The sequence below is a fragment of the Narcine bancroftii genome, chromosome 4 (assembly GCF_036971445.1).
Source record: "Narcine bancroftii isolate sNarBan1 chromosome 4, sNarBan1.hap1, whole genome shotgun sequence".
Lineage (NCBI taxonomy): Eukaryota > Metazoa > Chordata > Chondrichthyes > Torpediniformes > Narcinidae > Narcine > Narcine bancroftii.
The window spans coordinates 63,183,912-63,197,968 of NC_091472.1; the positions used below are offsets into that span (position 1 = coordinate 63,183,912).

Sequence of the window (14,057 nt, forward strand, 5' to 3'; positions counted from 1 at the left end):
AAATGTGATCCTCTGCCTCATGAATGTTATACAGTGATATAATTGATCAATCTTTATAATTTTAAATGAACCTCAAGAGAAAAACAAGGCACTTTTAATAAAATCAAAACAATTAATGGGATATTGTATTGAATTGTATTCTATCTCCAGTAGGATGATGCCTCACCAAGGTTATGGAGCTGAACTGTGGACTGTTTGTGGGGCCAGGACTTCACGCTAGTGGGGTGCTCTTGAGGGGCTGTGTTGTGGGGGTTGGTGGCAATGTGGGAGCTGTGAAACACGGAGGTGCTTATATAACCCCAGGTACCAGAGAACGTGAACGGAGAGACTCCTTACTCGAGCTACTGAGAGCTGCTGCGGTCTTTCAACGCTGTGGTGCTGGTGTTGGTTTCTAGTCGAAGTATTGGTGGGACAGATTTTTTGGTTTTTTTTAACTCTAATTACAACTGAGTGTTTTATGTATAATTAGTTTAGCTTGTAATTTAGGTAATATTACAATGTTTTGACTCCAAAATCTAAGTTGTGTTTCGTCTTCACTGTCTTGTGTTTTATTTTAATGATGCACCGGTCTCTAAGAATGTTGTCTCTTTACTGTTGCTCATTATAACTGCTGCAGCTTTAAGAAATGATGATAAGCTTCGAATTTGTATTGATTCCCTTGATGTCAGATAAGACACATATATTTCTCCTGAAAACTATATTATCTCTGACTCTCAATCCTTCCACATTTTATTAAACTACAAGCATCGAACCATATCACCTGTGGTTTAGAACTCTCTGGAGTGGTAATGGTGAACTTTACTGGCCCTGAGGGCTTGATGATAGATTCCAATCCTCCTTACTGGGGTATGAATCCCATCAGCCCAACCCAGGTTCCCACTTACCAACTCTATTCAGCATATCCACCACCATCTCGTGTTTCTTTCTACTGAAGGAGGAGGGTTGTACGTAGATATTTAACTTGTGTTTCACAAACTATTCAAAGTCCTGTTCTAACGATGTCTTTTCAACTGGATCTTGAGCGGGTTTTTGGTGGGATGTATGTGCAAAATTGGCAGCTCAGCAGGAGTCCTCACCTGTCCTTTCACACTGGTGTGATGTGTCCACCTTTTTCTGCAATTCTTTTCACTATCTCAGCGGTCAGGAGGGTTAGAAATGGTCCATCCCAACTTGGATGAAGCTTGGCATCCTTCCACATCTTAACCAGAACCCAATCACCTGATTGTATTTTGTGAATGGCAAATTCGAGCGGAAGTGTCTGGGCCTTTTTCCTAAGAACAAATAAAGAAACAACGAGCGCCAATACATAGTTCCTTATAAATTTGTCAGTGACTTCTACAGTAGGCAATTCCCCTTCTCTTCCCAAAAATGGCAGTCTGAATAGCATTTCATAAGGGGACAATCAGACATTCCTTTGAGGTGCTTGGATTCTCAGTAATGCTATAGGCAGGCATTTAGTCCAGGGTAACTTGATTTCTAGCACCAATTTGGACAATGTCTGATTCATTCGTTCTACCCATCCTGAGGAAGGGGGATGCCATGGGGTATGAAAATAACCCATGTTATTTCTAACTTTTGCATTGTTTCTTGAAGTATCCTAGTGGTGAAGTACAAGTTTTTAGTCTTTTGTGCATATGAATCTATCCACAGTCAACAATAACCCATCAGTTCCAGGAACTTCCTTAGTTCCTTCTTTGTTTTCGGGAGAAACAGTTCCAATATCCCCTTAATCCTTTTGGGACATTTTCTTTTTTCCATTACTTATTAAGTGTCCCAAATATTTTACCCCCTTTTCTAACCCCAGTTGTAACCCAGGAGGTTACTCCCAATATCCGGAATGTATAATAATTGCCACATCACTTCCTCATGATCTGTTCCGATCATAATGGGCTCCCAAAATAGGTACAGAAAACTCTTCCCCTTTTACCTCTGATACCTTTAATTGTTGACAAATGAATCTAACTCCCTCCGGTATAGTTTAATGATGATCTAGTGGCCTCTGCGTCCACCAGAAAAATGGCATCCGCTTTGTTGGAAATTTATCAAAGGTTCCCGGTGAGTCCTGGGAGGAAGAAACCCCTGATCCCACTAATCCTCCCAAAAGTCATCCGAGGGATAGCATCCCTTTCTCTCTTTAATTCTGGATATTCCTTTTTGAAATGTCCCACTTTTCCACTTTTCCCCCTGCCTGCTGGGGTTATCCAAAACTCAAGTACATCAACATAATAACAACCAGAACATTTCCATCGCTCAATTTCTCTATCAGAGGCGTCCCTCTGGTGGAGTCTAATCTCCTGGATGGAAGGTATAAGGCTCATTGAGGAGGACTCATGTTGAACTAAATCTTTGGGGTCCCAATCCTGATAACTCTTTAGATACTTCAGCTACTTTATCTGCTGCCTCGTTAAGTTAAGAAATCACATCTTTATCATGGGTATGTGCTCAACTTTAAACTGTAAACAAATTGGTAACTTGCATAGCCCTTTTAAGAGTATTCCTGGCTGTCTTCGTTCTGTGCTCTAGTATTATGTACAAACTGGCTGTGTTATCTCTTCCTGCCAATTTGCCTGGCTGGTAGAGTGGTATCTTGTGTTTTTCTGCTGAGTCCTCTCTGTCCTCACTGAGAACAGCTTAATTTTTTAAACTGTGCAAATGCAGACAAACGTGTTTTAACAAAAACTTCTAGAATTTCCCACAAACTTTCTTTAAATCTTAACTTCTTTGTTACAGTGGCCGGATGATTTATCATGGCTCTGGGTTCAAGCACTAACAGGATCCTAAAATACTTTGGGTACTGCTGGCCCAGAGGGGACTGCTGCTAGGGGTCTAGATACAGGCAGATGATATGCTAGTGGTGGTCCTTAGGGGGTCCCCGAGGAGTACTCTCCCTCCTCCATCAGCCTTAGGACTTCCATTTGACTACGTAGTCTTTGTTTATCCTTCTGTGCAGGAGGCTTTTTTTTCCTTTCCAGATTTTTCCTGTCCTGCTCCTTTCTATGTGCACATTTTTCTGGAGGACATCCATAGGTTTACTGTCCCCCCCTTCTGCCAGTTTTACAGCATTAGTTTGGCAACCTGAAAGCCTATATTCTTTCTTGTGCTAACAGGCACCATTTTCTAATTACTTCTTTAATGAATTCATCATCCCAAGTACCCACCAACGGCCATCCTTCTCTCCCTAGCCTTTCATTTAATGTCTCAGAAACTTTTCAAATTATATTTTCAACCTCCAGATAGCTGTATCTACACAATTCCCCATTGTACTTCAGGTTCCCAAAACCTGAGCTCTTCGAGCACACACAAACACACTAATGGTCCCTGACCTGACTAGTTCCCTGAACTCTTAATTGAGCTCCCTGAGCTCTTATTCAACCACAGTCCTGAACTGCCAAGTTCTCGGAAATCTCCCCGAAGACATTCTTTGGTCTCCGACCTGACCCTTTTACAGGTCTGTTCCCGACCCTTTCACGTGCCCCAACGGACTATCTGGTGGAATGTCAGCCCCATGGCCCCCACTCTGGGGTCCCTTCTTCTCTCAGGACTCATCAGACCTGGTACACTGATTACCCATTTTCCTCCCTGTCTGATCACACACTCCTGACAGACTATCCCAATCGCCCAAGTAATACTTAATAGTCAATTTTCTTACCCGGGTCTCGTGCACGAGAGTCCCCCGACCGAACCACTCCTCCTACTGGAGTTCCCTTTTGTTCTGTTCTCCAGAGTCTCCTGTCCGGATATCACTCACTCAAACCGCTGATGGCAAGCAAGGAAATCTGAGACCACTGAAATCAGCGGGGTGCACCTTCTCGTCCTTTGATAGCCAGTCGCCAAGTGGTGGGAGTTGCGATCCCGGATGAGTCCCCAGGCTTGTAAAATATCACTACTCTGGAGACAAAGTCTTGGAGAACTGGTTCAGCTTTATCTCGGTTCTGCAGAGCCGGGTGTCTCTTAGTCCCAAGACACACCGGAGGTCCAGAATCATCACTCTTTCATACAGTCCTGCGCTCAACATCACCACACCTTCATTTAGTCTCTTCTAATTGGAATTTCAATACCTTACAACCTTCCCCTTTTCCCTTCTATTCGTGCAGATACTACACAGTCCCTCCCTCATCATACATTGCATGTTATATTAATTAGGCAGACCCATCCTTAGGGGTGTCTGTTAATATTCATGTCTTTATTAAGCAAGCACAATGGTGATTATGGGGTACCCTAGGTCACTGTCAGTCTGAATCAGATTCCTTCATCCTTGAGGTTTCTGATAAGAAAGGGGCCCACTAGTTAGTGCTGTCTATTTTCAAGCTCAAATCTACCCATTTTGCATTCCATCACCCTTCGCAGAGCGGTGCTAGTTTAATCATCTTCAGCCATTTTTCACATTAATGATGCACCAGTCTTGAAGAATGTTGTCTCTTTACTGTTGCTCATTATAACTGCCGCAGCTTTAAGAAATTATGATAATCTTCGAATTTGTATCGATTCCCTTGATGTCAGATAAAAGTTTGGCCTTGCTTTTGTCATGGTTGTCTTGGGAGCTACAACACCCACCCAGATTGTTTGGGTGAGTCACCATCCACGTGTTTCTCCATCCCATTACTATTCTGCGAGATGATTCCCTTATCCAGTGTCTAGTCTTTTGTGTTAGTTGATTTTGTGCTTTGTGTATTCTTAATTGGTATACAGCACTTGGGAGCAATATTCTGTTGTGCTATATAAATAAATATTCAATGTTTACACAATCTGAACTAATTTAAGTGCCCATGAATTGTTTATTGTTCTCCAGTGTTTTTGTTCAATATACTATTTTCATGATTGATTTCTAGAATATATCCCTTTAAATTTAAATAAAAATACATTATATTTTTACAAGATGAAAGGGACACATGCAGTCTCCCATTCCTCTGATCATGTTTAGAAGATCACATCCCAGGATTTTCTTTAGCTTGTTTCAAGTCCATCTCCAATTCTCCTCAGTTTAGTGCAAGAGGATTGCATACTTTCTGGTAACGAGTTCCAGATCATACTTTACTGTGTGCATTAACTTCCACTTGTTTGCTAAGATTTCCTCAAGAATTCTACCGTTCTTTTCATGATTTACTCTGATGCAAGACTTGTGTCATCTCCAAACATCTTTTGGATTTTGAAGTATAATTTTAATCAATATAACTGATTTTTTTTTTCCTTTAGTCATTTAATCATATTGTCCACATACCCTGTGCTTGCATTTTCAGAATGTCAATTCCTTTGTTTTAATCTAATGAAAATACATTTGTTAATCAATTGAAATACAGTACTTTAACTGCACTCTTCATGTAATTTGGGTACAAGCAATGTCAGTAATATGTCTTACCCCTGCTTCTTCATGAAAGTTCAATTTTAAACTGTTGGCCTATAGTCTCCTGTTGATCTTTGCTGAAATAGATAGCATGTTACTTTTGAAATCCTCTTCTATTATTCCCATCTAGAATGAGGATTTTTGGATTAGAGCAACACAAAATGTTGGAGAAACTCAGCAGGTCAAGCAGCATCTATAGATGGTTGATTTTTTTTTTGTTTTTCTAATGTTTCATTAGACAAGCAAGAAATGGGCAGACACCCAAAAAAAAGGATGGGGGTGGGCTGCGCACAGCTTACAGACACCGGGATGCTGCATTTAACATAACATAGGCAATGAGGAGAATGCAGAAGTGATTGATGCCCTCCTCAACGAAGGGGTGATCAGACCCGCTGTGTCCCCCCTATAATAGCCCAGTCTACCCTATCCGCGAGAAAATGGGCAGGGACACCAAACCATTGCCATGGTGGACCTCACCAATGTGTTCTCCATCTTCTTAAGCCCTGACTCCCAGGATCAGTTTGGCAGGCAATACATCCTTTTCTCCATATCTCCATAGTCCCACCCTCTGCCACTGATTAATAACCTGTGACCTATCCATCCACCCCCACATCATTGCAAGTCATTATATTGATGACATACTGATCCAGGGGCTTCCGAGAAGGTGCAGACACTGGATTCCCTCATCTCTATTTCGCACTCATGGCTGGACGATCAATTGGGAGAAAATACAGGGACCCAGTCAGACTGTCCTCTTCCTGGGAATCCAGTGGCCCTCTGACCAGAGGGATATCCTGGAGGCTGCACAAAATAAAATATTAAATACAGCAGTTCCCACCGACAAGGCTGAAGCCCAGAGTTTCACTGGCCTTTTAGGCTACTGGTGGCAGCACATCCCCCATCTTATCATGCTGCTGCACCAGCTGTATACCATCTCCAGGAAAAAGACCACACATCACTGGGCTCTGAGCAGCAGCTAGCGCTCAACACAGCAAAACAGGCACTGCCACTAGCCTCCCAACAGATCAGAGTCCTGTTTGAATTCCAGGTCTCAGACGCCACCACAACAGCTGAGTGGAGCCTCTGGCCGAAAATTAATGGCCGCAGAGTTCCACTTGGCTTCTGGACAAAAACTATCCCAGAGTCCATCTCCCACTACACCCACTTCAAACACCAGCTCCTGGCATGCTATTTGGCTCTCCTCACCTCAGAGCAACAAACAGATAATGAGACCATCGTACTTTGGCCTTACCTGCCCATTATGTGGTACATTAAATCCTCCTCTGCCACCCACAAAGAGTTTCCCCCAGCATTCATCTATTGTTAAGGGACAGTGGTATATTGCCGACCAGGGAGAGGCTGGGCCAGGAGTCAGCAAGCTGCATAAGAAAAGTCATGCCTCCCAGGGAGTCACAACCCCCTTCCCCGAGGTCCTGCTGTCAATTCCTTGCCCTTATCCTTGGGTCAGCTGTTCGACTCCCTCACCAAAGAGGAACAACAGCAAGCGTGGTTCACAGATGGCTCCAGTCAATAGAAAAATGGGAAACAACTATGGCAAGTGGTGGCACTACCTCCAGGCAGGAGTAAGACCTTAACTCAGGAAGGGGTTGGAGATCCAGCCCACTGGGTGAAGGGAGCAAGAAATAAAATTCCTGCTTTCTCCACTCCAGCATCTGTCACATCTTGGGCTGCATCCTTTTTAGACAGAAGTAATAACCAAATCCCCTGGATGCTATAATTCTAAAACAAAATGCTATAAATACTCTACAGATCAAGTGAATATATGGAAAGGAAATTTGCTGATGACACCACAGTTGTCAACAGAATCACAAACAGCAATGAGGAAGCATCCAGGAAGGACATGGATCAGCTCGTTAAGTGGTGTCACACCAACAATCCTTCACTCAACGTTAGCAAAACCAAGAAGATGATTGTGGACTTCAGGAGGAAGTCGGGGGAATGCTAACCAGTCCTCAACAAGGGCTCAGTAGTGGAGAGGGTCAAGAACTTCAAATTTCTGGGTGTCAACATCTCCAATGATCTGTACTGTGGAGAGCAAAACTCCAGAGGGTTGTTATTCTCTACCTGAGACATCACGGGCACCAGACTTCACTATCGAGGACATCTACAAGAGGTGGTGTCTTTTTTTTTAAAAAAAAAGCAGACTCTAACCTCAGCAGCTGGCCTCGTTCAAGCCACGCCCCAGTGGTGACATGATCAGATGCCTATAAAAGGCACAGCTGCAGCCCAATAAAGCTAGTGTTGATTACACTCCCTTGGTGTGCAAGTCTTCTTCAACCTCAACTATAACCGTAGCGATCCTGCTACAGTGGTGACCCCAACTGGTCCAAAGTGCTGTTTGGACCCAACAAAAGAGGAACAGCCTACAATCAATGCCGTAATGTGAAGAAGCTGCCGGGCTTCTGGCATTGCAATCATGGGTGTAATTCCAGCAGGCACTTTGTTTGAAGAGGTGACATTTGGCCAGGAAGCCCGCCGACTGACCGACCACCCTATCGACACACCCACCAGTGAGCAGTACCGTTTCTATTATCAACAGTGGGGTACCAAGGCCCGTTGATGCAATTCCCCCTGCATCTTCCAGTGAAACGCCAAGGCTGGTTGTCACTGATGGCTGTGACGACCGACCAACTGCATAGCCTCCAAAACATCAGAGACTCCCTGTTGGGCTGACGTTACTTGGTGGACATTGGGGCACAGTACAGAGTCTTCTCCCCCCCCCCCCCAACTCCTATCCAGCCTAGAAGCCCGCAGCGGCAAGGTGGGCCGAGAGCTTAGAGCAGCAAATGGCTCCAACATTCAGACATTTGGCACCTGTACAATTCCCCTCCACTTTGGAGACAGACAATTCACCTGGAAGTTTACAGTGGTGGCTGTACAACAAGTTATTGGGTGCAGATTTCCTGAGAGCCAACTCGCTACTGGTGGATTTAAGGGGTGTCATCCAGACATTTCAGACATACTCACTCAAGGGCACCGAACTTACTAACCCCCATCTACACTCAGTGAGTACTGCTGACAACTAATTCACTCGCGCCTTAATGGAATTCCCCTCCATCACTATTCCAAACATGGGGTGAGACACCAAATTATTATGGCGGGACCTCCCCTTCCTTCCCCATGAGAAACTAAACCTGGCTAGAGAAGAGTTTTGAAAGATGGAGGTACATAGCATTGTGCAGCGCTCCGATAGCCCTTGGGCCTCCCCCTCCACATGGTACCCAAAGCAGCAGGAGTTTGAAGGCTGTGTGGAGACTACCACCGCCTTAATGAGGCCACCACGCCCGAAAGATACCCCGTCCCCCATATTCAGGATTTTGCCGGTAATCTGAAAGGGGCACAGATATTCTCCAAGGTGGAACTCATCGGGTTATCATCAGATCCAAGTTCACCCCAATGACATACCCAAAACCAAAATCATAACCCCTTTTAGATTGTTCGAATTCCTCTGCATACAATTTGGACTGAAAAATGTGGCTCAGACGTTCTAAAGGTTGATGGACTCAATGGGCCGGGATCTGCACTTTGCCTTCGTCAACTTCAATGAAATTTTAATAGCCAGTCACACCCACCCAGAGCACATCGTTCACTTAAGTCTATTGTTCTCCAGGTTGAGAGTTAGGTTTAACCATCAATCTGGCCAAGTGCCATTTTGGCCGAGAGACTATTGATTTCCTGGGCCATCCCATTGACCAACATGGGGCCAGGCCGTTACCCACCAAAGTGGACGCTATTCGTTCCTTCCCCAGACCAATGACCACAAAAGGACTGCAAGAGTTTGTGGGTATGGTTAAAGACATGCAATGGACACAGGAGATGTCCAAGGCTTTCCTGCAACCAAAGACTCCCTGGCCAAAGTCACCCTCCTTGTGCATCCCAGGACAGTTTCCCTTTACTGTAGACGCCTCCAGCACAATGATCAGGGGTGTTCTTGAGCAACTGGCTAATGGACAGTGGCAGCCACTGGCCGTTTTTAGTAAACATCTCAGGCCACCAGAGCAGAAGAACAGTTCCTTTGTTAGTGTTATACTGGGCAATTCAGCATTTCCATTACTTCCGAGAGGGCAGGAAGTTCAAAATTTACACAGACTATTTACCTTTGCTTTCAGCAAGGTGTCAGACAACAACAGCACCTGTCCTACATATCTGAATTTTCAACGGACATTGAACATATTGCTGGCAAGTCCAATGTGGTAGCCGATGACCTAGCTCGTCTAGCTATCCAAGCCCCAGTCATCGACCATGCAGGCCTGGCAGATGTGCAGTAAGCAGACCCTGACTTACCAGCCTGCAACCGGAGGACATCCAGATCGCCCCAGGTAACCGCACACTGCTCTGTGACACCTCGACTGGCAAACCACGCCCCATCATTCCAGTCACATGGAGGAGGTGTTTTCGATTCGGACCACCAATTTGGCTCACCCCGCTATCAGCACTACAGTTAGAATGGTGGCCAACAGGTATGTCTGGCACAACCTCCGTAAAGAGGTCATTTAGTGGGTCAAAACAGTGCCAGTCAGTGCCAGGCATCCAAGGTCCAGTCCCACACTAAAGCCCCTCTGCAGCCTTTTGAACCAACACACCATTGTTTCAGCCACAGGCACATAGACTTTGTGGGACCCCTACCTGTATCCAGAGGTACACATTATCTATTGACCATGGTCGACTGGATGACTAGATGGCCAGAAGTGGTGCCGCTACCGGATATCTCCACTGAGACATGTGCACAGGCATTACTGAATACCTGGATAGCATGTTTCAAGGTCCCCGAGCAAAATATCTGACAGGGGGCCTAATTCACTTCCAGCCTGTGGACCGCCTTAGCAAATGTCCTGGGGACTCAACTCCACCACACCATACCACCCACAGGCCAACAGGCTGGTGGAGAGGTTCTACAGGCAGCTGAAGACAGCTCTGAAGGCCTGACTCACCAGACCAAACAGGGCCAACAAACTCCCTTGGGTCCTGTTAGGCATCTGCACCACCCAAAAGAGGATCTTGAGGCATCCTCTGCAGAGTTGGTCTATGGCTCATCCTGGACAAATTTGTGGCGGCTTCAGAGGACTTGGGGGAAGTCCTGGTACTACATTGTCTCGACTGCATGAGCGCTTGGGCTCATTAGCCCCAGTTAAGCCCAGAACCTTTGTCCCAAAAAAAACTTTGCAGACTATCACTATGTATGTTTTTGTCCAATGCGGGGCCCACTGGCCACCCCTTCAATGGCCTTACGAAGGTCCATATCGTTTTGTCAGACACACAGCTCCACCTGCGTGTTGGACATTGGCTGCAGGGAGGAGACCTCGAATGGCTGAAACCGGCTCGCTTGGATATTAATCATGGCGCAGGGGTCAGCCGCCAAGTGTCCCAACTGCTGGTTCTTGGTGGAGGGATCGTGTCAGCAAACACGACAATCGGGCAGACAGCACGCAGGATGAGATACCATAGGCTGCAGGAATAGCAGATGAATTGACCAATCACTGCCAGTGGATTGCAGGGGGTCTAGCCTTGCTCAGGCCACTCCCCGGTGGTGACAACTGGCTACCTATAAAAGGCAGAGCTGCAGCCCAATAAAGCCAGTGTTGATAATACTCCCTTGGTGTGTGAGTCTTCTTTCAACCTTGAGCTAATAACCTATTATACCCAGAGCTATAGCCGTAGCGACCCCGCTACAACCCTACATCTCCTCCCTCTCCTCTATCCAGATCTTCCAGGCAAGGCAGAATTTCACATGCACATTGTCTAACCTAGTCCAGTGTATTTGGTGCATTCAAGTGTAGGCTCCTCTCCATCGAGAAGACCAAACTCAGGTTGGCTGACAAATTAGCTGAATGCCTCCGCTCCTTTTGTTGCTCATCATTTTAACTCCCCAAATTAATTCTCCAGTGGCATATCTGTCCTTCAGATTTATTGTCAAAGTACATTACATACAACCCTGAGATCCTTTTTTCTGCAGATGAGGCAGAATTACCACATTGGTTATGCAAAAAAAAACTACACATGTTTAAAAAAATGTAAACAAACTGACTGCAATACAGAGAGAATAAAAAAAAGTCAATGAAGTGCAAAAGTAAGAGTCCTTCTTAAATGAACCTGATTGAGTTGATTGTTGAGGAGTCTGATGGTGGAGGGGGAACAGCTGCTCCTGAACCTGGTGGTGCGAGTCTTGTGGCATCTATAACTCTTTCCTGATGGCAGCAGTGAGAACAGAACGTGTGCTGATCCTTGATGATCACTGCTGCTGCTCTCCGAAGGCACTGTTCCCTGTCTGTGTTTTCAATGGTGGGGAGGGTTTACTTGTGATGTCCTGAGCTGTGCCCACTGCCTTTGAGAGAGCTTTATGCTGTGGGTTACTCAGAGGTACAAGGACTACTTAAAGAAATCTCTTGGTGCCTGCCACATTGACCACTGCCAGTGGGCTGATATCGCCTCCAACCGTGCATCTTGGCGCCTCACAGTTCGGCGGGCAGCAACCTCCTTTGAAGAAGACCGCAGGGCCCACCTCACTGATAAAAGACAAAGGAAGAAAAACCCAACACCCAACCCCAACCCACCAATTTTCCCTTGCAACCCTGCCTGCCTGTCCCACATCGGACTTGTCAGTCACCAACGAGCCTGCAGCAGATGTGGACATACCCCTCCATAAATCTTCATCCGCGAAGCCAAGCCAAAGATTGGTGTCCCCATGATGCAGTCCTTCAGCACACTTTCCACCACACACCTGTAGAAATTTGTCTATCTCTCCTCTTACCACTCCTTCTGGTCTTCTTCCATATCTTTTTCCCTTTAGATAAATAATTTCATTTATTCCATCTTGGATTTAATAGAAGTTTTAGCCTCGAAACGTTGACTGACAATTCGGACCTGTTAAATTCCTCCAGCAATTATCTGCTCCAGATTCTAACTACCTGTTTCTTTTCTTTGGCTTGGCTTCATGGAAGAAGTTGCAGCGGTTGCAAGGGAAAATTGGTTGGAGTTGGGTGTTGGGTTTTTCCTCCTTTGTCTTTTGTCAGTGAGGTGGGCTCTGCGGTCTTCTTCAAAGGAGGTTGCCGCCCGCCGAACTGTGAGGCGCCAAGATGCATGGTTGGAGGCGATATCAGCCCACTGGCGGTGGTCAATGTGGCAGGCACCAAGAGATTTCTTTAAGCAGTCCTTGTACCTCTTCTTTGGTGCACCTTTCTCGGTGGCCAGTGGAGAGCTCGCCATAGAACACGATCTTGGGAAGGCAATGGTCCTCCATTCTGGAGACGTGACCTACCCAGCGCAGTATGATCTTCAGCAGCATGGATTCGATGCTTGCGGATTCTGTCAGCTCAAGTACTTCAATGTTGATGATGAAGTCATTCCAATGAATGTTGAGGATGGAGCGGAGACAGCGCTAATGGAAGCCTTCTAGGATCCGTAGGTGATGCCGGTAGAGGACCCATGATTCGGAGCCGAACAGGAGTGTGGGTATGACAACGGCTCTGTATACGCTTATCTTTGTGAGGTTTTTCAGTTGGTTGTTTTTCCAGACTCTTTTGTGTAGTCTTCCAAAGGCGCTATTTGCCTTGGCGAGTCTGTTGTCTATCTCGTTGTCGATCCTTGCAGATGAAATGGTGCAGCCGAGATAGGTAAACTGGTTGACCGTTCTGAGTTCTGTGTGCCCGATGGAGATGTGGGGGGGCTGGTAGTCATGGTGGGGAGCTGGCTGATGGAGGACCTCCGTTTTCTTCAGGCTGACTTCCAGGCCAAACATTTTGGTAGTTTCCGCAAAACAGGACGTCAAGCGCTGAAGAGCTGGCTCTGAATGGGCAACTAAAGCGGCCTGTAGTCTCTGTTATTCCACTAGGAGCCGCTGTCGACAAAGAAAAGAGGCCGGCGTCGTTCCTCTCCAGCCCATCGGCCTAACCCCGGAAGTAATGGTGCTCTGAAACACCGGAAATAGACGTGGCAAATGGAGCAGTTTCCGAATGTAATGAACTCGGCTCGGCGTGTCAAGCGGCGGGACCACTGGCTGAGGTCTCGGTTGCGTTAGCACTGCAGGATGGTGTGTGAGCGGCTGCGGCTCGGCTCGGGCTCCACCAGCGGCCTTGGCCTGTTGCTGCTGCTGACCGGCGCTGTTGTCAGGCTGAGCCGGAGTAGGACGGCCCCTGTGCTCAGCGATGATGTCCCCTTCAGAATAACATGGCCGGGGCCCGAGTTCACGCTGGTTAGTATTACCTACTCACCGTCTGTGGTGGCCTCCAGGGGCCAGCAATTCCAAACTCGGAGGGCTTGATCAGGACTTCATCAATTGTCCAGGGCTCGGCTGCCTGGATAATCTCCTGTCAGGTCACACTTACTGTCACTAGGGATGAGTGTGGGAGGTCACCTGGTTCCTCGGGCTCTGTCCAATCAGAGGTGGTAACTCATGCCACGGGCCCGTGCCTCTTCATTGAAATGTGGACACTGATGGAAATTTAATTTCTCTGTGGTTTATGCACAACATCTAAGACAAGTATCGTGAGATCACACCACGATTTGTCATGGAGCTTAATCTATCATTAGTAATTTTATTCATTCACTTTGACATCATGGTATTTTGCTATGAAATGTGATTTTGTTAGTTACCTCCACAGAAATATATATTCCTGAAGATGGATAATTCCAAAAGTAATACTGAAGGCAATCATTTGGTTATTTTTTTATTGATATCCCTGTACCTTGTAGATTGCTT

General features: G+C 46.1%; 1 protein-coding gene and 1 long non-coding RNA gene across 6 annotated transcripts in view; one reads left to right on the top strand and one right to left on the bottom strand.

The window, feature by feature from the left end:
- The window catches only part of LOC138760624 (uncharacterized), a 19,827-nt gene extending 6,108 nt beyond the window's left edge, over positions 1-13,719 (bottom strand). Inside the window, exons 1-3 of one of the 2 annotated variants that reach the window (XR_011355759.1) lie at positions 13,570-13,719; positions 3,650-6,142; positions 1,077-1,271 (exon numbers count right to left, since the gene is read on the bottom strand). This is a non-coding gene — a long non-coding RNA (uncharacterized lncRNA). Of the gene's footprint in view, positions 1-1,076; positions 6,143-13,569 lie in introns of both variants that reach the window. The other variant, XR_011355758.1, reaches the window with a different exon arrangement.
- erlec1 (endoplasmic reticulum lectin 1) overlaps positions 13,270-14,057 on the top strand; it is a 36,246-nt gene continuing 35,458 nt past the window's right edge. For 2 of the 4 annotated variants that reach the window (XM_069931409.1, XM_069931410.1), the window contains exon 1: positions 13,270-13,550. In XM_069931409.1, the coding sequence (XP_069787510.1) occupies positions 13,386-13,550 (165 nt within the window). In that variant the 5' untranslated portion in view covers positions 13,270-13,385. The remainder of the gene's footprint in view (positions 13,551-14,057) is intronic. The other 2 variants (XM_069931407.1, XM_069931408.1) reach the window with 1 other exon arrangement.